Here is a 27,110-nt window from a genome sequence, read left to right as displayed (position 1 = left end):
AACACTCTAAGATAATTCTTACGAATAAATTTAACTAAAGAGGAATAAAACATATATGAAAGAAGTCTTAACAAACATAAGATCTGGGCAAATGGAAAGACATACTATATTCCCAGATGTAAAGATATTATAACAATGTAACTTATAACCTAAATTAATATATAAATTAAATGTAATTCAAACTAGAATCCTTATATAATCTTACAGGATGATGGTGAGACTGGAGAAAATGACTTTAAAGTTTATATGGAAAATTACATATGCAAAAATAGGTAAGAAAAATATGTTTTGGGAAACAATGAAGAAAAAGACTTGCTTTACCAGATAATAGAACATAAGTCAAAGTCTCTAAGCAAAACCAAAACCGTACTGGTATACAGGAACACATAAACATCAAATTGAACAAGCTAGAAATTAATTCCAGCGTGTATGAGAATTCAAGATATAACAAAGATGGTAGTTCTACTCAGTAGGAAAATAGAAGTAGCACAACTGGTTAGCCATCTGGGAGAAAGTAAAATTGGACTGCTATCATATGCCATGTACAAAAATAAACTCCAGATGGATTAAAGATGTACAAATGTAACACATACAATAAAAATCTCACAAGGAAATGCTGGAAAGTACATTTACAAAATCTCGAGGTAGGATAAACCTCAACCAAGATGCAATTTTCTACATAAAAACTGAAAATGTTTTGTATGGCATAAAACTATGAAGTCAATATAAATCTAAAATTCTAGAAAAGTATAATGAAGTTACAAAGAATTAATATAGGTAATCACATAAAGTACTCACAAACTGACATCTTACAATTAATAGAAAAATATACAAAGAATACAAAGAGATAATGCATGGAAGAGCAAATCACTCATGTTTACTTGTAGTCAGGGAATTGCAAACTAAAGACATAATGGCATCATTTACATCCTCTGACAGCAAAAATTATAGTGATATCAAATACTGCCTGGGATATGGGTTAATTGGCATTTTCCGACATTGTTGGTGGAACCGTGAACTGCCACAGCCTTTCAGAGGAGCAAGCTGGATATAAGTAAATTAAATACAAAAATTAAATAGCAAGTTTAAAAAACGTATTACCCTCTGACCCAGTAACCACACTACTGAGACTATTCCATAAAAGTCAAAGATTTGGAACATGTGTAAGGCCATTTAGTAAACATCATTTAGAAACTGAAAACAAAATAAATGCATAGCAATAGAATGACTGAATAAAAAATTGCACTGATTTAGTCTATCTGGGTTTCTACAACAAAATACCACAGAATGGATGGCTTATGGACAGCAGAATTTCATTGCTCACCATTCTGGAGGCTGGAAGTCTAATATCAGGGTGCCACACAGCTGGGCTCAGGTGAAGGCTCCCTTCTGGGTGGCACACTGACAACTCCTAGCTGTGTCCTCATGTGGAAGGTGAGGAGGGAGCTTCCCTTGACTCTTTTATAAGGGTGCTAACCCTAGCACGAGGATTCTGCCCTCATGATCGAGTCACCTCCTGAAGGCCCTACCTTTTCAATATCACCTTGGTATAATGGTTAAGTTCCAACATGAATTTTAAAGGACACCTTCAGATCACAGCACCTGTTATATGCAAGAATGTTCACAGCAACTTTATAAAAGCTAAAACAAGAAACAAAACATCTATAATACCAGAATATATTTTTTAAAGTGTGATTTATTCCTACAATGGAATATTTGCAGCAACGAAAAAAAATGAAAACGAGTAAAAAACGAACTACTGGGACTTCCCTGGTGGTTCAGTGGTTAAGAATCTGCCTGCCAATGCAGGGGATGTGGGTTTGATTCCTGGTCCAGGAAGATCCCACATGTCTTAGACCAATTAAGCCAGTGGGCCACAACTACTGAGTCTGTGCTCTAGATCCCACGCTCCACAATGAGAAGCCACCCCACCAACAAGCCCAAGCACCGCAACCAGAAGAGTAGCCCTACTCACCACAACTAGAGAAAGCCTGCATGCAGCAACGAAGACCCATTGCAGCCAAAAATGAATTTTTAAAAATCTTAAAAACAAAAAACAAAAAACTACTGATACACTCCCAAAATGGATGAGCAGAAAAAGTCAGATACAAACAAGTACATGCTCCACAACTGCATCATTGTTTTTAAATGAAGTTCAAGAACAATCAAAACTAATCTAGGGACAGAGAAGTCAGAACACAGTACTGGTTTTTCAGGGCTGGAGGAGGGGTGGTTACAGCTAGACAGGGACAAAAATAACTTTTTGAAGTGATGGACATATTCTTCCCAGAGCAGTGTATTAATATGTAAAATGTCATTGAGCTGTAAATTTGTGTATTTTAGCCTATGTAAATCACAGCTTGCTGTAGAAATAAATTTAAAAATATTTAGTTTTACGACTCAAAAAAAAAAATCAGAGAAAATTTTAAAATGTCAATTACAGTGATAACTATTTCTAGGAAGACAGAAAATCCTAGTTTTATAGATATAGCCAATATATATCTTATATCTAAGCTATGTAACACTATAGAATAAAACAAAACAGCATCAACCAATATTATGATGGTTAAATAACTTGCATATTCTGATTACATGTCAGCAATTTAATATACCTCTTTTAGAAAGTTTTTTAGTTTCTACCATCCACATGACAGTAAGTTTAATGTGAAATATAAAGCACATGACACCAGCATATATAAAACATTAATCTAATGTATCAGATATTGTTAAGAGCTGATCTTTTAACACATCATCTAACTACCAGGTTCTTCTTTGAGAAACAGGTATCACCATTTTCATGGAACCACAAAAAGAGAATATTCCATGTCTTTAAATTATCTGTATGAGTACCCACACCAAAAATACTTAAGAAATTATTTTTGGCCAAACATTTCAAAGGACTTCAAAATGTTACAATTACCTAACAGGACGTGCAAACAAAAGAAAAAAATGAACTAGCTGTACCTTTGCTAGTCTCTCACACATCGCATACCCTGTTCTTCCATGTTTCCAATGATACTACGAGTACAACACTCTGCCATCCTTTCACGCTTGGTAAGGTCTTTTCTGAAACCCATCTTAAACATTATATTCCTGATAAACACTCTTCCTACCCCCCCATGCGGAATTAGTCACTCCTTTTGATGGTTTCTACTGTGCTTTTCCAGATTACCACACAACTTATGTTAACCGCTTTTGTTTGACTTCATAGCTCCAACACTGAGATTATAATAGGCACTCAATATAGCGGGTTAAACAACTACACTGACACAATAAAGGGAATCAGAACATTAGTTCTTGAGAACATTTTTCTTGAGGAAAAATATTTTGAGCAAATAAAAGTCATTTTTCTGGTGAGGAAAGGTCTGACTTCATGTTTGAATTCTATACTTACCTACAAAGTATTAAAAAAAAAGTTTTGTATCAGTAATATTCACTTCTCATAAGGTTTTAATATATTTTTAAAAGAAGTCCTACTACTTTGTCACATTGAAAAATTCTCATATATTATTGAGAGTTCTGAGCAGTTCATTCATAACTCAGGTTTGAAATTTGTATACCACCAAAGAAACTGCTTCCTAAAGATGAAGATTTCAAGAGTTTTAGAAAACAAAAGCAAAGCTTAAAACCAGTAACATGGGTGCAAAAGGCACAAACCACTGCCTAACCTGGCAGAAAATTAAATTTTTGCATGCCTGTACAAAGAATAGTTGTGTTGCTTCACTTGCAAAACCTTGAGGAATTCATCAACTTGAGAAGGGGATACCATAAAAATTGAGAATTCAATTTAGAGGAATGAACTGAAATGGAATATGGTTTAGGATGACAGAACCATGTTCTTTCAATTGTAAAAAAAAAAAAATAGGACTAGGCCTTTACTTACAAACAGCACATTTCTGGGAAGTGTGAAAAGGATTAAAATAAAGTTTTTACACACAGCACAGCACAACTGACCTATACACAAAGGGCAGAGGCCATCTTTTGCCTCTGAGGTGAAAAGGAAGGAAGAAAACCTATGCCTTCTTTGTGCCAACCCTGGAAATAACTATGAGCCAGAAGTCTGAAAGTTCTATTCTTATGTTAAAGGAATTACATAAAATTCTTGGTAAGTGAATAGACAGAATAATCTTTTAATAGTAGAATTCTGAAAGAACTAATGCTGAAGCTGAATTATCATCCCCTTACCTTAGTGATGAGAATTCGGTATTTTTCTACCAGGTGGTCATTGTTGTGACAACCTGCTAGGAGCTGCCAGACTTCTCCTCGAAGAGCTTCAGGAACACCGCTTCTTACTAAGGATGACAACTGCTTTGGCCTCACACTCAAGTTGAGATGCCTAAAAACAAAGCCATAAGCTGTAAGTGCATAAAAGACAGAGCTTTTAAAAGAGCGTTACTTTTAGGAAAGCTAAACTAAACGATATATAAAGACTTAATAAAAAACATTAATAAAGAAAAAAAGCCTAGAACTAGACGTGGCCAATATAACTGTAAAAGATTGGGTGGAGAAAAAAATTCTGAAGTCAAACTGAGTCTTACGTGTCTCTAAGTTATTGGTCTAATTTAAAATAAAAATCAGAACTGGAAACTATAGCTTTATGGTTGTGGCTTATGCAAGAAAAACAAAGCAAAATTCTCAATAGTGGACACACAGCTAAAGGTAAGAGCTCTGCTCTGCATCAAAATTGATAAGTAAACTGTATATTTTTATGTTTTAGGTAAACATTTGTTCTAAGTAAGAATAAACATAAACATAAATGCTTTCAGCAGTTTTTATGGTGATTTAAGTAAATTTTTTTGAATAACTATGATTGATAGAAGTTTCTACTGTACTGTTATATTATCAAAACAAGTTACTAAAGTGTTGGAGCTTCATTTATTTCATCTACAAAATGGGGGGAATAAGACATCTCTTTGGTGGGGGGCTGTAGCATGCAGGATCTTATTTCTCAGATGATGATGAAAGTCACTCAGTCGTGTCCGACTCTTTGTGACCTCGTGGACTGCAGCCTGCTGGGCTATTCTGTTCATGGAATTCTCCAGGCAAGAGTTCCCAGACCAGGAATCAAACCCACTGCCCCCTGCAGTGGAAGCCCAAAGTCCTAATCACCGGACTGCCAGGGAATTCCCTAAAATACTTTTACTGGGGGAAATAAAACATCTTGAAAAAGAATTTTTAGAAGTATTGGTATTAACTTACAAAGTGCTTTTGCATTTAATGTTATTCGATCCTCACAACAACCATTTGAGGTATGTGGTAGTATCTCCAGTTCTACAGATGGAGAAAGAAGTTCAGGGAAGTTGTTTAAGAGACTGAGGTAGATTCAAGCTCAATGAATGCTCTGTTATATCACAGCTGCTTTGTGATTTGAGAGCCACCATTACTGAGTAAAGCAAGATTCTGACATGGAGGAATTTCTGTGGCTATCAGATTTAAGCACAAGTTACCAGGACTTCCCTGGTGGCTCAGATGGTAAAGCGTCTGGCTACAATGCAGGAGACATGGGTTGGATCCCTGGGTCGGGAAGATCTCCTGGAGAAGGAAATGGCAACCCACTCCAGTACTCTGGCCTGGAAAATTCCATGGACAAAAGAGCCTGGTAGGCTACCATCCATGGGGTCACAAAGAGTTGGACACGACTGAGCAACTTCACTTTACTGGTACAAAATGATCACTATCAAAATATTGTACAGAAAGGTCTTGAGACTTTTCTCAAAATTCTCCCAGAACTCCAGCAGAACGAAGCACAGTACATTTAAAAGTTATTAAATCTGTGATGATGCTAGCACCATAATACAAGAGCTAGAGACAGTTTAACATAGTTTTGGCTTTGCTTGGGGGGGGGAAATATATATATATAAGTTGAAGAGCTGGAAGTAGAAAGGACTAAAGTAGTTCTGTTATCTAATCCAAGGATCGGCACACTATGGCCTATGGGGCAAATCTGGCTCACCATGTATGTCTGTAAACCAGCTCTTACTGAGACACAAGCCATTTTTATTTATGTATTGTCTATGGCTGCTTTCACACTGCAACAGCAGAGGTGAGTAGGTGCAACAGAGTCTATTGGCCACAAAGCCTAAATATTTATATTTGGTTCTTAAAAAAAAAAAAAAAAAAACTAACCCTAGAATTATTTGATAACACAAGCTTGATTTATATTGGTAAAATCATTTTCAGAATAACTTTGTCACTGATAATAATTCAGCCAACCATTTTATTACTGACATTAGTTCTCTTAGCCACTAAAACTCTTATCAAAACGAACTTGGAGAATTAGAGCACAAAGGTATGTTTATTATAAACACTGACACTAAAATCTAATGTAGAGTTAAATAAACCAGTTTTGGAATCAGACCTGAATGTATTAAAAATTCTGAGCCTGCTGTTTACTGACTAGAATTGTTGACTTAATCTCAGCCAGTTTCCTCATCTATAAAAATGGATACTATTTCATAAGGTTATTATAGTTGAAAGAGAGCACATAACTTAGCATAGTACTGGGCACAGAGTAAATCTATTACTTCTTACTGTGATTCCTACCATTACAACATCTGTTATTCTTAACCTACAATAATCCTGCATGGTGGTTCTACAGACTTGTATTTTGCAAATGAAGACAGATTCTCAAGGGTTCAGTGACCTGCCCAAGATCATACAGCTTAGAAACAGGAGAGGTAGGACCTGAAGCCAGGTCTACCAGGCCCTAAAATTTCATGACACGGTGAGGATTCCTATCGTAAAACACATACAATGATGAAGAAAAAATAATGACAAAATAAACTGAAGAAGAGAAACTATATTATTATTTCTAAAGACATGAGTGAAATCAGCAAAAAACAGTTATAAATATCCTGAAGATAGGTGAGACAGATGAAAAGTTAGTTAACGTATTTGAAGGAGTGAGATAAGGATATCATTTCATCAAAAGAATAACAAAATGGATAAACAAAGCCTGATGACTAAGCAAATTCCAAGCAATTGTATCAAACGCTGGTGGGTTCATTTTATAAAACAGAGCATTCAGAGTCTAAATGCTGTATCTAAATAATTTTACATACACTATTATATAACCCATGTCAAGACTCAATTACATTTCTATTTTAGAGCAGAAATCTTTTTATACAGATGAATTTCTGCCAGCAGCAGTCCAAACACTCCAAATTCACTGAACTGAAAATATATTGTGATGAGAGCATCAGCAGGTTTGTCTCCTGATTGCTGAAGGAATATAAAAATATAAATGAGAACTATTCCCCTGGGGGGGCTTCTGCAGAGGTCATTTATTAAAACCATGCTTTGGTTTGCATTCTCCTCCTGTACACATCTGACATTTCCCAATTGGAGAGTGTTTTACCCAAAAGTGTAAAGTTTTGTGAGAGTGCTAGAAGCAGATGATGCCCATTTGCAGTCCCATCCCTTAAGGGCATGACGTTTTTTTTTTAATGCTGAGACACAATTTTACTAAGAACAGAGTGAAGGTTTCACCAGTTAAAACTTCAGAGAAAAATCAGACTCCAAGTAACAGGTCCATGGGGAGCTGGTATGATAACCCTAAGAACTAGAAAGCCAGAAACAGAAAACTGCTCAGATCATTTTTCAAGTTCAGCTCTTTTCAGCATATACTGGCATCCTACACAGTGGGAAAAGGAAACGACATAAACGTCTCACCAACCTGATTTACCAGAATGTCTCTGATTTCACTAATAAATTACCTGAAAGTAGTGTACTCTTTTTAGACAGTCTATAGGATATTGCTTAACACTGTCATCAAACTGTCCCTTGAGCTGATGAGAAATTCCTGAATTTTACAAGTGTTAGTAATTGGTAGAGCAATAAATATATACCATGTTTATAACATTCTGCTCTGTCACTTGAGGCATATAACAAAGACAGGGAAAAATCCCACTGCAGTCTCTATCATGGTTCTATGCATTGTGTGAGTATCTTCTAAACTTTCCTGATTACTGTATATTGCCTTAACTACTGTGTATTATCTTAACCAGTTGGCAATTCCTACCCACTTCAATATAAGTGACTTCTTTCCTTATTTACCTTATTTATTTTCTCCATGGATTCCATGTTTGCATAAATATTTCTGCAGCAATGAGAACTTACTAGGTTTCTGATTATTTTGAAAGCTCATTTCAGATCTTCACGACTTCACTACCCTTATAAACCTCTACCAACAGAGATTCTCGAATGTGAACCTCATACTTAGGTTTTTCATATTGGCTCCAAAACTGAAAAATGTTTGGCAAAATTCCCTACCTATAACATAAGAACTGCAGGTGGAAAGGAGAATTATTCTATCACAACTTACCATTTAGACAGCAGTTCTCCCCATGTTTCAAGAATTTTTTCTGCACATTCTTTGGATACATCACCAGATCCACTCAAGAGAGGCTCATCGTTATCTTTAATAAACAAAACACACAAAAAATGATAATAGAGGTGGCTATGCTAGCCAGAAGAATGACCTGGAAATGTAACAGTCAAATTTGAAAGATTTCATTGGGAGCACAGTATCATAACTTCTCTCTTAGCATAGTCATAAATACAAGAAAAGTAAAAATGGCCCTACGTGGAATGTTGCTGAAACTCTTTCTCTTGCTTTTCATATATGCCTATATAATGTCAACTGAACAAAGAGCCATATGACTATAAAATGATAGGACTCAAAGTATGGTATGTTCTCTTGCCTGTTTCATAGCAAACAATGTCATACATGAAAATATATAGCAGTCTTATGTATAACAGTTAAAAGCACAAAGCACATGCACATAAGTTTCCAAAATAGAAAAGCAGAGAGTATTTGAATAAATTTTGATATACATTTACAATCCAAACTTGTGTTGACACTTTTTAACATAATGATCTGGCAAAATATTAAGTGCACATAAAATTAAAGTAAGAACTAAATCTTACAGAGCTATGATTTTTTTCTTTCCTTTTTTATGTTTTTATGACTTTCTAAATTTTCTATACTGGCATGGATTATCAGAAGGCATAAAAATATTTTTTAAAAAGGACCAAGATGAATCATTTCAAACTTTGTTCAAGTAATCAGGAAATGTAAATCTGAATACAAATTTAAGGATTATAAGATTTAAAGACAATGAAAAATGTGACAATGATAAAGGAATGTGAGAGAACTGAAAAAAGTTTAATGAAAGTAGTGGGAAAATAAGATTTACTTAATCTTCTTTGTTGGACACTTAGGGAGTTTTCAACTTTTTGCTACAAACAGTATTAGGATGAACAGATCTCAATGCTTTTATTGGGTATATGCCAGAAGGGAACTTCCTGAGTTAAAAAAAAAAACGCATGCTGTTAAGGTTCTGAAACTTATGACAAATTGCCACCCAAAATGGTTTTACCATCTGACATCTGCACTAGTTGGGTAAAACAGTACTTGTTTCCATGTCAGGTCAATCAATGCTGTTTCTAAATGTTTTTGTTTAACCTGCCTTTAAAAACCTTATATCTTAAAAAGAAAAGTTTGGATCTTAACATCTCTTGATGATTACATCATGAATTGGCATCCCGTTAGTGATAGTCTATCTGAAAGTACTGATTTTAAAGGCTCAGAAATCCAGGATATTTATTACTAAACTTATTTATATTATAATGTCTTGAACATTATCAGCAGTTTTCACAATGAGTTCGGGAAGAAGACAGACTGAATATAAGCGAGACCTCTGCAGATGAATAAGGAAAAGAGAAAGGCTCAAGGGCACTGAGATAACGTCCCTCTACTTCACTATTTTCCAGAGTTGGCCGTACTCTAAATGCCTCAAGTAATTCTCCACTCATTAAAAATGTTAATATAACACAATGTCTTTGGGTGAGGCAGCTATTTTAAAACATATTAAAATTTACAAGAGATAATTCCTTTAAAGATATTAGGAAGACTTATCTTACAAAATTCTCTTTTACTGTTTAGATGTGTTCAGAATGTTGCTTCTGAACACCTCCCCTTTATAACTGCTGGCTTCCTGCCCTGTGAGCACAAATGGCCCATGGATAAGGAGGCTCTTTAGAGGACTATAGCCATTCCTTTTCAGGGAGCAAACATCACAACAGAACCAATTTCCTTGGTTTGTATACTGGATTACACAGAATTAAACAATGGTATGGCTGCAGTCTCGTCATTAACTTTTCACTATGGAAATGGATCTAGAAGGCTTCATCTTGCCAATATTTACTGAGCATTTATTATATACCAGGAATTGGACTACACACCACAGAAACAACATGGAGCAGAAAAGGACACACTCTCCGCCTTTACAGAGCTTGTGTTCTAATGATCCTGATTCTCCCATGGACTGCTGCCTGCCCTTAGCCCTTCTCTCTCCCCAGTTAAGTGCTGTCAGTAGAGGCCTTCTGAATCCCCTCAATTATATTAAAAACACCATGCCTATTATAGACTAGAACTACATCTCAGTCCCAATGTTATCTATTAGCTGGGCCCAAATTTCTTTTTAACTGGTAGATTAACATCTATAATACGGAGATTTGAACAGTCTCTGCTTTCACAATAAATGGTGTGTCTTTCTGAACTTTTGGCATTTTTTTTTCATTGCCAAGTCTTAAAGGGAGGAAAGTTCTGTAAATTTTTATTTGCTCTGCATCTTATGCAATGTTGACATAAAGGAAAACTGCAAGTCACCAGATCCAGTTATATAGTCAATCTCAAACAGTAGGAACAATTTCACCCTTCCTGGCCTTAAAACATGACTTAAATTGTCTCTGCTGCTGCTGCTAAGTAGCTTCAGTTGTGTCCGACTCTGTGCGACCTCACAGACGGCAGGCCACCAGGCTCCGCCATCCCTGGGATTCTCCAGGCAAGAACACTGGGGTGCGTTGCCATGTCCTTCTCCAATGCAGGAAAGTGAAAAGTGAAAGTGAAGTCGCATAGTCGTGTCTGATTCTTCGAGACCCCATGGACTGCAGCCCACCAGGCTCCTTCGTCCATGGGATTCTCCAGGCAAGAGTACTGGAGTGGGGTGCCATCGGAGTTGTTTCTGCAGGAGACTCTAAATTGTATGCTAACTTTTCAAAAACAATTGTGCCTTCTTTGCACTTCAAAATGCTTTATGTGAATATGATAACACAATAGAGCTCAGACTGCTAATTCACAAACCTGGATTAAAATCCTCCCTGCCAACTTCTAGAATATTGTGACACTGGGCAAACTCACTTTCCTTATATTCAAAATAAGTCTTATTTTTCAGGAATTTGTGTGGATTATATAAACAAAGTATTATTTTACTTCATAAAGTGTCTGTCTACCACACTAAGCATCTAGCAACTGGTGGCCATTAACACTGCCAATAAATGATCCTAAGTTGATTATAGGAGAAGTAGAAGTTATGGGGAAGAACAGGAATTGGGAAGTCAGCACTTGCTCTAAACTTGGAAAAAGTACATATAATTATGGACACATATTTCTTCTACCCAAATCAAACACGCCTATCACCCTGATGCTTTTGTTAATGTACTTTTTTTAGCCAGAAGTGCCCAAACCAGCACATTTATCTCTGAATTCTCCCTGCACTTTAAAAGTTCCAGCTTAAAAAAGTGTCATGGTGCTCCACCACACACTCCACAATGAAAACTGAATTCTCTCCTATGAATTTCCAGAACACTCCCTGTGAACCTCACATAGATGCATACCTCTTATGACTTTTCATAATCAACTTGTTTTTGCCCTTAAAAATAAAGCTCTGGTACAAAATGTCTTCCAAACTTTCATTTTTCCTGTATTCCTTCCCTCCATTTCTCACTCTGACACGGAACTGACAGAACAATTCATACACATAACCATGAAAAAAACAGAAAAAAAAAAAAAAAAAGAACTGTTGATTCCTAGTATTTATCAGTATGAAAATCTAATAATGTATAAATCATTTGAGAGGGAAATATTTATTTAGGTAGAAGCTGTCTCAAATTTGCTCTAAAAATGTGCTGTATTAATTCACTAAGCTAGCAGAGACTGATTCTTTTTTTAAAAAAAAGCACTAGTTATAAATCTCATTTTTTCTAACTTGGCTATAATTACCTCAAAGAAAGTCTTATGGCAATCATTTTTTATCTCCCACAGTCCTTTACATAGACACTCATAAACATTTATTAAAAGTATTCAAAACACTATGTCACTTTATCACTTCACTGATAAAACTGTAATGGTCTGTATAGTCCACCACCCAAAATAGAAATTAAGTTTTCCCTACAATTTACCTTCCTCTTCATCATCTTCTGGAGGAGAAGGTATCATTGAACTCTGAGATCCTGACTGTGGCAGGCGAATTGAGGGACTGGCTGTAGTTTTCCTCCTCTCTCTTTCTGATTCACTTTCCAAGCATACAACTTCGTATAAAGTGTCAGTATTGTTCTTTCTCTCCTTTTGCTTTATCTTAAAGAGGAAAACACATTATTTATCAAGCGATAAAATTTTTTTTTAAATTGAGCACTACTTCTGATTTTACGTAGGATCTGAGAGTAAAAAGGTATTACTTTGAATATCTAAACTAAATGTAACCTTTTCTAAGCAGAAAAACATATGTTTAGGCTTAAAACCCTTAAGAAAATAGGATATTTACTGAATAGGACTCTAATTCTGCAATTTTATTTACTGTATTTAGACTGTATCATCAAACATCCAACTACCAATATTTAGTAAGTTAACTTAAAATGTTACCTGTTCTGTAGCTTCCCAGTTACCTTAAAATTTTGCTCAAGGTTTCCTATATACAACTGTACATAAAAAATGTTTTAGAAATGATCTAAAACATACAGTTTAAAACTAAGAATGTCTTATCTCCATGCCCCTACCACCAAATCCTTTAGCCTAGTGATAACAGAACAGGCAAATTTTCTTCAACTGAAAGCTACAGCTGGGGGGTGGGAGGAGAGGTAAGTGACAGAAAACAGATTAATGGAGTTCACAAAATTTTTGATAACTGAAGTTGTTTTGCATTTTGGGTTTATCTTGAGGCAAGCACAAAACTGCAGATGGTGATTGCAGCCATGAAATTAAAAGACGCTTACTCCTTGGAAGAAAAGTTATGACCAACCTAGACAGCATATTGAAAAGCAGAGACATTACTTTTCCAACTAAGGTCTGTCTAGTCAAGGCTATGGTTTTTCCAGTAGTCATGTATGGATGTGAGAGTTGGACTGTGAAGAAGGCTGAGTGCCGAAGAATTGATGCTTTTGAACTGTGGTGTTGGAGAACTCTTGAGAGTCCCTTGGACTGCAAGGAGATCCAACCAGTCCATTCTGAAGATCAGCCCTGGGATTTCTTTGGAAGGAATGATGCTAAAGCTGAAGCTCCAGTACTTTGGCCACCTCATGCAAAGAGTTGACTCACTGGAAAAGACTTTGATGCTGGGAGGGATTGGGGGCAGGAGAAGAAGGGGACGACCGAGGATGAGATGGCTGGATGGCATCACTGACTCAATGGATGTGAGTCTGAGTGAACTCCGGGAGCTGGTGATGGACAGGGAGGCCTGGCATGCTGCAATTCATGGGGTCGCAAAGAGTCGGACACGACTGAGCAACTGAACTGAACTGAACTGAACTACATAACATTTTAAACTGACCTAAAAAAAAAATTGAGAATATAAAATTTTAGCAGTACAATATTTAAATACATTAATATTCCATATTACAGTCAGTTTAAGGAGGAGTAAAAAAAAGAGTGAAATACAGAGCAGGAGGAAAAGAGAGAACTGTAGGAAAAGAAACAGAGAAAGCTAGAATAGGAAGGTAGCAACACCAAAGAGAAAGATATACATGCATGAAGTAAAGATACAGAAGGGGTAGGGCAATAAGAGGTTCATTAGAAATATCAGGCAGAGAGCAGATATTACCAACTTAACGTTTATTTGGGTTAAGAAAAACTACCCCAATCCTAGAAGGCTAACATAGTAGCAACTGCTGCTAAGTCGCTTCAATTGTGTCTGACTCTGTGCGACCCCACAGACGGAAGCCCACCAGGCTCCTCCATCCATGGGATTTTCCAGGCAAGAGTACTGGAGTGGGGTGCCACCGCCTTCTCCGATAGTAGCAACAGGTCCTTTCAATAGCATCCTGAAGCACTGTTTAATTAAGTAGTTAGTAAACTTTTCTGTGAAGGGCCAAACAGTAAATATTTTAGTTTATGTGGGCCAGTAGTCTCTGCTGCAATTCCTCAACTCTACCATTATGGTGCAAGAACAGCCATAGGCAGTGAGTATGTTTCAAAATTTTTTTTATGCAAACCAGTCAGGCCAGATTTGACGCACAGATCCAGATGGGCTGTTTTAACATGTACAAAGGATTATTTAATTTTCAAGATGAACAAATGACTTAATTACTTACTATTAATTAAAGGACCCAGACTCTCAAATTACATATTAACCTGTAGGTTTGTGACCAATAACTAAACAAATAATTTCTATCCAACAGAAAAAATAACCCAAAGGTTACTTACAGTACATTAAACAGTTTTGTTTCTATCCCACCAATCTTGTTCTAATTTTTTTTCTAAGAAAAGACTACATAAATTCAAGTTCCTCAAATACTTGGAACCAGTTTTACCATCTTACTCGTTCCCTCAATTACTTAATGAATTATACTAAAATCTATGACATATGTTCATTCTAAATTTGCAATTATGATTTTTAACTTTCAAATCTTATGCTTTGATAGGTCAAAGAATTTACTTTTGTTTTGCTTAAATTATTCTCTAAAACATTAGTCAATTGCTTTCTAAAACAGTTCAAAGATCGACATAACTTTTACCTTTAAAAATTTTTTCCCCAGAAACTATATAAACGTTAACAACCCCTGCTCTTCACCTTGAACTCCCCTTTGAGTAATAGTGATCAGAGCAAATATGCCCGTTGGAAGTCAGATAAATATGGAGTCAAGATGATTTGTTAAATGCAAAAAGAAAAATCTACTTTTACAAAAGAGAAATCTAGTAGTTATGATCTTAACCAAGTTATCATACATCTCAGGAATAGTTCAGTAACCTGTGGCTCCTGATCTAGCAGTTCAAGAGTTCTAGCACAGAAAGCATTTTCTACCTTGAGAGGTACAGTGAAATACTGCCTATGGGTGAGTATGTCCATGTATACATACACACAGGTTTCCCAGGTCACAGGCTTCCCAGGCGGCACAGTGGTAAAGAATCTGCCTGCCAATGCAAGAGACTTGGGTTTGCTCCCTGGGTTGGGAAGATTCCCTGGAGTAGGAGATTGCAACCCATTCCAGTATTCTTGCTTGGAAAATTACATGGACAGAGGAACTTAGTGGGCCACAGTCCCTGGGGTCACAGAGAGTCAGATGCGATTGAATGCGAGCGCACATGCGCACGCACACACACAGCAAGTACACACACAGATAGAAGCTTGGGTTTCTAATATGGATGGTTATACTAATTACTTGTCTATGAACACTGGACACATCACTTAATCTTTCAGACATCAGCTTCTTCATTTATAAAATAATAACTTTATAAAACATTTTAAGACCTCTACAGTGTCTTTAGCAATGAAAACTCTGTAATTCTATAATTTTAAGAATTTAAGAATGATTAGTTGGTCTTTTATTCACCTTATGTTACTGCTGGAAAATCTAGTCTTTGGACCATTTCTTCCTCTTTCTTTCCTCACTAATTTTAAAAGTTTCTTCTCTAATATGATGCCATCTTAATATAGAATTCCCACAGTTGGGAAGCATTCCAGGCTAAAAAGGAGCTACTGAGTCACCAGATAATTTTAGGGAAAGGAAAAAGAATAAATTTTTAAACATGCATTTTTAATAACATTTCTATAATTGTTTTCCCAAGCTGTTTAGCTGCTAAGATGTGTCCAACTCTTTTGCGACCCCATTGACTGTAGCTCGCCAGGCTCCTCTGTCCATGCAATTTTCCAGGCAAGAATAATGGAGTGGGTTGCCATTTCCTTCCCCATGTTTTCCCATACTTATGGAAAAAACAGATACTATATATTGAATATTTAAGAAATTTTGTCTGTAGCAGTTTCCTTTTCTGTCAGTGAGAACTGCAAAGAGGTTAAAATTTCAAATTATGTTTAATTTGACTTAAGTCCCCAAAATGCTCTTATAGAAAGACAAGAGAAGTACATTTCTATGGGAATAACCCTGGCTAACACTCTTAGAAGGCTTATGGTATGAATCTTGTTCACACGACATCCTATAAAAATCTATTTTACATCTTTGGATCTATAAAATATAAACACTATCCTCACTATGGAATATGGATCACTATGGAAATTACGAGACAGAAAATGTAGCTAGTCCAATGATTGGCACAAGAGGGCTGCAGTTAGTGGCAGCTGCTATTAATTTTTAAAGCCAACAATGTAAAAGAAGAAATTAATAAACTTAGATTATGTTAGAATGAATGAGAATTAAGAGTGTCCTAAGTGCGCTAAGACAGGAGAAAACTGTTCAAATTGTTTATACTCTCTCTCTTCTGCCCTCAACTGACTACCCCTCACACCTACCCCCAAGACATCCATATAAGGAGAAAATGAGAGATTATTCTTAGGAATTCCCTGCTCTGCTCCCATCTTCTACATATAAACTTCAACTTTTTGCAAAGAAAATATTGACAACTCAGCCTATGTTTAGCTTGTAACTTTAGCAATGAGTCTAGAATAGTCTATCAGGCGAAGTCTCAGGCATACATTATATTTTTGCCTAGTCTACGCTGACAAGTCATTTGTTAGCCTTGTTAGATACATTATTCTAGATCAAAGCACAGAAAAAATATTCCTGTAAACCTATGCAATCTTTGAATCAAAAGCTGTATAACATAAGTCCTCAAGGTAAAAGCAAGATCAGGGTAATCTTATTTTATATTCACTAAGATAAAAGAAACAGAATCCTGTTTAAGGAGAATAATTTTTTAATATACAAATTTATACAAATTTGTATTTGTAGCATATACAAAAAATAGACAATTTGCTGGCTAGTGCCTACTCTATAAACTATAAGAATCATTTCTACCTACTCTTTAAACTTGTAAAATAATGCTTGCAAATTGGTTTTCTTTCTGAAGCATTCTTTCCCTGATGCTAACCACTAAATAATCAGTGCTGTTCTGATTGCATGACTTAAGTTTTTTTCTGTCCCACTGATATCCCTCCCAATAATAATAGCTAAAATGCATGAAGAACATGTATGTGCCAGGACCTGTTCCAAGTACGTTATACAGTTTCTCACCTACTGTCACAATAACACTATCAGGAAGATTCTATCACTGCCATTTCACAGCTGAGTAAACTGAGGCCCAGAGAGTTGAAGGAGCTTGCTCAAAGTCTAGCTAAAGCTAGTTAATGGTAAGATCCATGTGAAGTGAAGTCGCTCAGTCGTGTCTGACTCTTTGCAACCCCATGGACTGTAGCCCACATGGCTCCTCCGTCCATGAGATTCTCTAGGCAAGAGTACTGGAGTGGGTTGCCATTTTCTTCTCCAGGGGATCTTCCCGACCCAGGGATCGAACGCAGGTCTCCCTCATTGCAGGCAGACGCTTTAACCTCTGAACCACCAGGAAAGATCCATGTACTGCGACTCAAAAGCCAAGTTCTAGATGATAATCCTATAATCCTTTCTTTGCTCTTGTCACAGTAAAGATCTGGGACCCAGGTTTACTTTTTGTCTCTTAAGATAACACTGAAAAGAAGTTCCTGTTCTGCTTGTTACCTTTTTCTAACTATAACTAAAAGGGCTAACTTGGACACACTGGAACTAAAATACTTCTTGCTACAGAAAAGTATATTCAGATAAATCCACATACAATATTATAATCTTGTATAATGGAATTTCAATGTTACATGAAATAAAATTCATAAATTTTTTGGAGAACTAATTATGTTCAAGATGTTTGGGGTAAATCAGTGAACAGAACAGATTAGAAATATTGCTTTAGGAGATTTCTAACACTAAAAACACTTAATAAACCAAAAAAAAAGTATACTTTGCAGTATGAAATGAAGTCGCTCAGTCGGGTCCGACTCTTTGCAACCCCGTGGACTGTAGCCCACCAGGCTCCTCCGTCCATGGGATTCTCTAGGCAAGAGTACTAGAGTGGGTTGCCATTTTCTTCTCCAGGGGATCTTCCCGACCCAGGGATCAAACCCAGGTCTCCCACATTGCAGGCAGACGCTTTAACCTCTGAGCCACCAGGGAAGATCATTTTGCAGTATATTAGAAGCTAACACCCTTGTATGTAAAAAAATCTTTTTTAAGTTTATCAACAGAGAGGGAACTGGCAGTACCAGTGGGTAACTGGGCAAACTGCAGTGTTAAATGGGGGTGGTGAGGAGTTGCTAAGAAATCTAATCAAAGACCTGAAGAAGACCTGAGGACTTGAAGGAGGTGAATAACAGCAAGTGGAATCCAGGGAGGAGCATCTGAAGTAAAAGGAACAGTTAATAGCAAAGGCCCTAAGAGCATGGTTGGGTTTCCCTGGTGGCTCAGAGGTTAAAGTGTCTGCCTGCAATGTGGGAGACCTGGGTTTGATCCCTGGGTCAGGAAGTTCCCCTGGAGAAGGAAACGGCAACCCACTCCAGTATTCTTGCCTGGAGAATCCCAAGGACAGAGGAGCCTGGTGGGCTACAGTTCACGGGGTCACAAAGAGTTGGACACGACTGAGCGACTTCACTCACTCATTCACTAAGAGCATGGTTAGAGCAGAGGAAGCAAGAGGTAAGAGGAATTAGTTTACAATAGGCAGCAGATCAGATAGGGTCTTATAACGCACTACATGGACTCGGGATTTTGTGGAGTAAAATAGGATTAGAGAATTTGAGCAGAAGAATGATGCAATTTGACACTAGGCTGCCATATTAAGAATATATCAAAAGGTCACAAAAATAGAAATAGGGAGATGTGTGAAAAAGATATTCCAATAATCTAAGTAAAAACAATGATTCGGATGAAGTTAACGTAATCTAGGTGGTAAGAAATGGTCAGCCTTCTAGGTATGCTTTAAAAATAGAATTTCTTGACAGACAGGATATGGTGCATGAAAAAGTAAGAGAGTAAAATTCTTGGTCTAAGTAATTACTAGGAGAAGATGCCCATAAACTGAGATGGTAAAGACAGGTAGGCAGAGTATTTTATGGGTGAGGGATGAAATAATGACACCTATTTTGGACATGGTAAATTTGAGATATTCTGAAGGCTAAGTGAAAGAGTGGTATTTAAGGAGGAGAAAGTAATTATCTGTATCAAATGCTCCTGACACACTATGTAAGATGAAAACTCAGACTGACCACTGGATTCAGCAATTTAGGTCACCATGAACTTGGTTACTTTCAAGGAGTTCTGACAAACGAAAGCAAAGACAGGAGCAGAAAGTTGCGTGGCAACTGGGGTCCCAAAAAAAAGGCTAAAAGAAGGGAACAGAAATTTTATCTGCTGCTCACCACAGGAATGACAGAGTATAGAGTCTGACCAAATTAACTTTTTTTTTTTAAGTTCAATACTCAGAAGACTATAACATAGTCTCTATAATTTAAGCATTTAAAGTGTCTAATATATAATTCTAAAATACTAGACAAAGAAACATGAAAATGTGTCTCTCCAGACTCAGATTTAGCAGCCCAAGATTTTTAAAGTAATTAAAGTTATGCTCAAGAATATAAAAGAAGATCTGCTTAAAATAAAGATCAAGGAGGTAATCACATAAAAAACAGAAACCATTAAACCAAAGGGACATTCCAGGGGAAAAAAAACAAGATCTGAAATTTTTAAAAAACTCATTGAATAAGGTTAACAACAGATTGGAGATGACAAAAGAAAGTGTCAAGTAAACTTTAAGTTAGGTCAACAGAAAGTATCCTATCTAACAACAACAACAACAAACAAAATATATTTGGAAAAATAAAGAATCTCAGAGGTCTGTGGGATAACAAAATGTCAAAAATACGTATGATTGGAATCCCTTAAGGAGAGAGATGTGGCAGAGAAAAAATTTGGGAGAAATAATGGGTCAGATTTTCCCAAAAAATGGTAAAAGAAAAAATAAATAAATAAATTTAAAAATTCATGAAGCCCAGCAAACCTGAAGACAAACAGAAAGAAAAACCACACCTAGGCACATCATAGTTAAAGGTCTAAAAACCCAAGATACAAAATAATATCAAAAGCAGCCAGAGAAAATGACCCATTACAAGTATAAATGCATGCTGACTTCTCTTCAAAAACAGTGAGAACCACAAGACTGTGAGATGACATCTATAAGTGCTGAAAGTAAAAAACTGAACCCTATATCCAGAGAAAATGTCCTACTGGAATAACACTGAAATAAAGACTTTTAGATAAAGAAATCTGACAGTTCACTAAAGGAAATTCTAAAAGAAGCTGCTCAGGTTTGAGGCAATTGAGACTAGAAAGAAACCTGGTTCTTCAGGAAGAAATGAAAAGCAGAAAACAAAAAACAGGTGGGTAAAAATGACAGACAACTTTCCTCTTTAATATATTTAAAATACACATGACCATTTAAAGATCTAACTAATAGCCTGGAGTAATGATAAATCAGCCTCAGAAGTGACTTCTCTCATTTCCCCCTCTATATTTATAGAAAGGTATAGTACCTGTTTTAGTTTCAAAAAGAAATTTTCAGTAGTACTACGTTTGCTGAAGGGCCAGAATAATCTTTCATTAGGTGAGCAAACTCGGACTTTTGTCTCTAGAAGAAAGCGAACAGGCTCCTGTACTTCTGTTATTACCAAATCAACAGCTGTGGTCATAAACAGCACTTTATCTAGGGAGAGAGAAGGGAGAAGCAAATTTTTTAAGTGGAAATATATTTGCTCACATAATTAAATTACAAGTTTTAAATGACATTCAGAAAGAGTAGGAACAGCTTGAAAAAAGTTTATGCATATCTAAAAAACTGCACAGGAAATTAGTCACAGTGGTACCCTTTAGGGTGGGACACTAGAACTGTGGCAGACTTTTATTTTTCCTTAAATATCCTTTGAATTTGAAATGATATATAAATATATTATCGCTCCACAGAAAAGTCATACTTAGAAGCCTGTAAATATATAAGCATATAAATGGAAGAGAAAGAAGGAAAAGAAAAAATGAAGAAAGGAGAGGGAGGAAAAAATACTCTGTTTACAGGTTAAAGTTAATAATAAATGCAAAGAACTATTCAAATTCCTTGGTTTCATCAGAATTAGATAAACACTAAATATTTCTCAAATAAGTAGAACTAAGATTTGGGTATCCTCCTGGGACTAAAATTTCTGTTCATGATGTCACCAATCTGCACCACCTTTAGGAGTTTCTTCATTTACAACTTGAAAATGGGGGGATTTTGGATTCCAGCTTCCAGTAATAACATAGGACTTTCCATCTGAACTTTTGCCCATAGATTCCTAAAGAAAAAAATAACATTAATGCCAAAAAAATAACAACAACTAATCCTCATTCTGTTGCCTTAAAAAAAAAAAGTTGTAAAAATATAAGAATATGAAAGATGATCATATATATACATACGAAAAGTCAAGAGTATATATGAATGATTACAGCTAAAAATGTGCCAATTATTTATGCAACTGCTCCTGAAAAGTTATATATAAAATGCTTACAAATCATATCAAACTGTACAGACATTAGGAAAATTTACTACCTACACCTATATTGAATTCTTCTCTCAAGTGAACAATTACTACATAAATTTTCATTATTAAAATACAGATTTTCATTTAATAGCTATAGTATATACACTGCATACTTTTCTAAAGCTCATAACAGTCTGCAAATAACTCTCTCACAAAATGTCTTTGACTCCAACATCAACCCTACACCACTGCACAGTCAAGAAACTGAAACTGAGTAGGTATAAGGTCAGACTGGTAAACAGCAAATAGGAAATACCCTTATCTTTGCTTATTGCTTCATAAATCTGTTTTAACATTAGATTTGGTGTAACAACCTTTATAGAGGAGATAGCATACAAACTTAAAAAAAAAAAAAAAAGCTATCCTTACCAAATCTAACAAGTGCATGTCACTATTTCGTACATCTTTTCCTGGGCTAAGGAGAAGACCAAAACATCTGCAAAAAAAGAACCGTATAAGTTTGGGAAAAAGACTACAGCAAAGATGTTTAAGTTAGAGCACTGAAAAAAATTCTAACAGAAAAAAGGACATATTGAAATTATCAATAAATTAGCATTATCAAAATTATCTATTTCTTTAATTGAGATCAACAAATTTTATGTTCACCTTTTACTATCACATAGTTGAGGTTAACAAACGAGCTGAAGATACAGAGATATTTCAAAATAAATGAAATATACACTTTGATAACCAAAAGAATTCCACAGGGAGCAAAACAGTCTACAAATACACTTCTGAATACAGTATATGACTGTTTCAGTAGATTGATAAGAAATAAAATTTATATTTAAGCCAAACTTACTAAAAAATGTTTACCTTTCAATGGCAAGTTCTTTATTAGTTGTTTGTTGCACATAGATGACAATCTTCTTATCAATTCCTTGGCGTAGTTTAAAGCATTGTCTGTCTTTATCTTTAGGAACTGCACTGTAGGAGAACACGTTTCATCAATTTCATCAAAGGATTTCCTTGTAATATACACCAGAATAACTTTTGTTATCATTTGAAAATCAGGCACTAAAAAGAATCACAGATTTAACTATGCCTGGTATTCAAACAACAGATATTATCATCTGCCTCTTGATGTGAAAAAGATCATCATTACTGTATGTAAACCACTGGACCATTTTATAAACCACTCTTCTGTCTACTGAAATGTGACTTTAGTTTTTTTTCTTTTTTGTGGCTGTAAAAATTAAATTCAGCTCAGTTCAGTCGCTCAGTCATATCCAACTCATTGCGACCCCATGAATCGCAGTGTGCCAGGCCTTCAGGTCCATCACCACCTGCTGGAATTCACTCAAACTCATGTCCATCGAGTTGGTGATGCCATCCAGCCATCTCATCCTCGGTCGTCCCCTTCTCCTCCTGCCCCTAATCCCTCCCAGCATCAGGGTCTTTTCCAATGAGTCACCTCTTTGCATGAGGTGGCTGAAGTACTGGAGTTTCAGCTTTAGCATCAGTCCTTCCAATGAACACCCAGGACTGGTCTCCTTTAGGATGGACTGGTTGGATCTCCTTTCAGTCCAAGGCACTCTCAAGAGTCTTCTCCAACACCACAGTTCAAAAGCATCAATTCTCTGACGCTCAGCTACCTCACAGTTCAACTCTTACATCCATACATGACCACTGGAAAAACCATAGCCTTGACTAGATGGACCTTTGTTGGCAAAGTAATGTCTCTGCTTTTAAATATGCTATCTAGGTTGGTCATAACTTTCCTTCCAAGGAGTAAGCATCTTTTAATTTCATGGCTGCAGTCACCATCTGCAGTGATTTTGGAGCCCCCAAAAATCAAGTCAGCCACTGTTTCCACTGTTTCCCCACCTATTTTGCATGAAGTGATGGGACCGGATGCCATGATCTTGGTTTTCTAATGTTGAGCTTTAAGCCAACTTTTTCACTCTCCTCTTTCACTTTCATCAAGAGGCTTTTGAGTTCCTCTTCACTTTCTGCTATAAGGGTGGTGTCATCTGCATATCTGAGGTTACTGATATTTCTTCCAGCAGTCTTGATTCCAGCTTGTGCTTCTTCCAGCCCAGGGTTTCTCATGATGTACTCTGCATATAATTTAAATAACCAAGGTGACAATATACAGCCTTGACGTACTCCTTTTCCTATTGGGAACCAGTCTGTTGATCCATGTCCAGTTCTAACTGCTGCTTCCTGATCTGCATACAGGTTTCTCAAGAGGCAGGTCAGGTGGTCTGGTATTCCCATCTCTCTCAGAATTGTCCACTTTCTTGTGATCCACACAGTCAAAGGCTTTAGCATGGTCAATAAAGCAGAAATAGATGTTTTTCTGGAACTCTCTTGCTTTTTCAATGATCCAGTGGATGTTGGCAATTTGATCTCTGGTTCCTCTGCCTTTTCTAAAACCAGCTTGAACATCTGGAAGTTCACGATTCACATATTGCTGAAGCCTGGCTTGGAGAATTTTGAGCATTACTTTACTAGCATGTGAGATGAGTGCAATTGTGCAGTAGTTTGAGCATTCTTTTGCATTGCCTTTCTTTGGAATTAGAATGAAAACTGACCTTTTCCAGTCCTGTGGCCACTGCTGAGTTTTCCAAATTTACTGACATATTGAGTGCAGCACTTTCACAGCACCATCTTTCAGGATTTGAAATAACTCAACTGGCATTCCATCATCTCCACTAGCTTTGTTCGTAGTGATGCTTCCTAAGGCCCACTTGATTTCACATTCCAGGATGTCTGGCTCTAGGTGAATGATCACACCACTGTGATTATCTGGGTCATGAATATTTATGCTATGGTAAAATAGTAATTTATGTTGTGCTATCGCTAACTATACACACATATACTTATTTTTATTTATTATTTTTATTATTTTTTTATACACATATATTTTTTAAATAGGTCATATGAGTATACCACTTTTTAAAATAAGTCATATGGGTATACCACTGTATTTGGCTTTAGGTAAAACTGGCATACAACATATTAGTTTCAGGTTTACAACATAATGATTTTATATTTGTATTTATTGTGAAATGCATCATATTTTAACCATTCTATTACAGTCAATTTAATTTCCACTTTCAAATTTTGCTATTAAGGGGAATATTCATGCTGGTAACTCTCTTGGCATCTCAATGACTGTTTCTGATTCCTAGACCATACTACAGAATCACTGGATAAAAGGAACTGTGTTTGAAAAATTCAAATTTGACAAAGGCATCCTTGTCAATAATTTCATCACTGTATTAGGGTCTACAAAAGTCTATTATAAATTCAGGAAAGTATGCAACAAAAAGATAACAGAGCCCTAACAAATGTGTAAAGAAATCTGACCATCCAGGGGTTTTCTGTACAGCATTTCCTTGATACACAGTTGAATAGGGATATTTGTGATTGTTAACCTTTCTACCTTGAAAATGCCTGATCTCAGAAGGAGAAATTATCGTAGTGCTTCTCTTCTGAAAGATCTTAGAAACCTTTCCTATTTATAACTTGGAATTTATAAACAATCTTCAATCTTTATTTTCAATAAAGGGAAAAAACAGTTTAAACTGTTCTGTTTCTTAAAATGGAAAAAAATTATTACAAGGTTTATAGATTATGATTTCTACTTCCCAGTATAGGAATGCATACTGCAGAAAATACCATAATAATATTGGTATGAAAATAGAAATATAAATAAGAAAGCATAAAGTACAATGGCTCTTACTTGATTGTATAAGTCAAGGTTGAAGCTGCATTGTATAATAAACTTGCCACCAGATGGCATGACAATTCCAAAGTCTTTGAAGGGAAAGCAATGCTTATCAGTTTCCCAAAGGAAACAATCATTGTGCTTTTTAATTTATAAGCAAAATATCAGAAACCATTTATATTTTCACTTTATCCATTTTATGAGTCATGAAGGAAAGAAAGTTCTATATGCAACTACTGATTATGATTCCAAGAAGCACCCATTTTGTGATATGAGCTATGGAGAAAAAAAGTCAATCATCTTGCAACCATAATAAAGTTAGAAAGGATTTTTAGACTCTAGCCATTTTGTCTTATAAATGAAGAAACTAAGAGGAGAGTGAAAAAAGAGTCACGAAAGAGGAGAATGAAAACATCGGCTTAAAGCTCAACATTCACAAAACGAAGATCATGGCATCTGGTCCCATCACTTCATGGCAAATAGATGGGTAACAGTGGAAACAGTGGCTGACTTGATTTTTGGGGGCTCCAAAATCACTGCAGATGGTGACTGCAGCCATGATAGATGGGGTAACAGTGGAACAGTGGCTGACTTGATTTTTGGGGGCTCCAAAATCACTGCAGATGGTGACTGCAGCCATGAAATTAAAAGACGTTTACTCCTTGGAAAGAAAGTTATGACCAACCTAGACAGCATATTGAAAAGCGAGAGATTTCTTTGCCAACAAAGGTCCATCTAGTCAAGGCTATGGTTTTTCCAGTGATTATGTACGGATGTGAGAGTTGGACTGTGAAGAAAGCTGAGCGCCGAAGAATTGATGCTTTTGAACTGTGGTGTTAGAGAAGACTCCTGAGAGTACCTTGGACTGAAAGGAGATCCAACCAGTCCATCCTAAAGACCAGTCCTGGGTGTTCATTGGAAGGACTGATGTTGAGGCTGAAACTCCAATACTTTGGCCACCTCATGACAAGAGTTGACTCATTGGAAAAGACCCTGATGCTGGGAGGGATTGGGGGCAGGAGGAGAAGGAGACGACAGAGTATGAGATGGCTGGATGGCATCACCAAGTCGATGCACGTAAGTATGAGTGAGCTCCGGGAGTTGGTGATGGACAGGGAGGCCTGGTGTGCTGCCATTCATGGGGTTGCAAGGAGTCAGACACGACTGAGCGACTGAACTGAACTGAATGTCACGAAATGTAAAGAAACTTGGAAAAGGTCACAGTGTAATGGTAGCAATAAGTAAACTAATCCTAAGTTTTATTTTTTATTTTTTTGGCAATCCTAAGTTTTAATTTCTATTCCAGGGTTATTTTATTCCAGGGTTATTTTTACTACTTAAAAACCAGAACCAGTTATTTTTGACTCTATATGCAAGGTCAGACTTCAGATACACACCTTATTTCTCCCCTTCCAATGTGCTCCAATAAATTTTAATGATAAAACTTGATTTCAATAGTTTAAGATCTTTAGATTATTAAAACAAATACACCAACCAAAAAACTCTAGCAAAACAAATCCAGCTATAGACACAAGCGATGTAGCTTCTGTCATGTTTAATAAAAGCAGTCAGCCAGCTACTTTTAGTCTGACTAAAAGAACACAGTAATATGATATACTTCCCTACATGAAATAATTTTTTTTTTACGTTTAAAATTCTTTAAATCTTGCCTCGGCAATTTGCATTTTCCTTTATCACTTATATTAAAAAAAAAAAAACTTTACCTATAAAAGCAATCATTATATAATATAAAGGTTAGGTAATCTGACCTAGAATTT

The 27,110-nt window shown here is 36.2% G+C and overlaps 1 protein-coding gene across 4 annotated transcripts in view; it reads right to left on the bottom strand.

Annotated features, from left to right (window-relative positions):
* The window catches only part of RABGAP1 (RAB GTPase activating protein 1), a 161,533-nt gene that overhangs the window by 83,076 nt on the left and 51,347 nt on the right, over positions 1-27,110 (bottom strand). For all 4 annotated transcript variants that reach the window (XM_040225081.1, XM_040225080.1, XM_040225082.1 and 1 more), the window contains 7 exons: positions 22,473-22,583; positions 22,026-22,092; positions 21,308-21,410; positions 20,619-20,788; positions 12,244-12,418; positions 8,324-8,417; positions 4,186-4,336 (listed from right to left, as the gene is read on the bottom strand). In XM_040225081.1, coding sequence (XP_040081015.1) covers positions 4,186-4,336; positions 8,324-8,417; positions 12,244-12,418; positions 20,619-20,788; positions 21,308-21,410; positions 22,026-22,092; positions 22,473-22,583 — 871 coding nt within the window. The remainder of the gene's footprint in view (positions 1-4,185; positions 4,337-8,323; positions 8,418-12,243; positions 12,419-20,618; positions 20,789-21,307; positions 21,411-22,025; positions 22,093-22,472; positions 22,584-27,110) is intronic.

The sequence above is a fragment of the Oryx dammah genome, unplaced genomic scaffold (assembly GCF_014754425.2).
Source record: "Oryx dammah isolate SB20612 unplaced genomic scaffold, SCBI_Odam_1.1 HiC_scaffold_25, whole genome shotgun sequence".
In the NCBI taxonomy this organism is placed as follows: domain Eukaryota; kingdom Metazoa; phylum Chordata; class Mammalia; order Artiodactyla; family Bovidae; genus Oryx; species Oryx dammah.
This window is presented reverse-complemented; position numbering and strand designations above follow the sequence as displayed.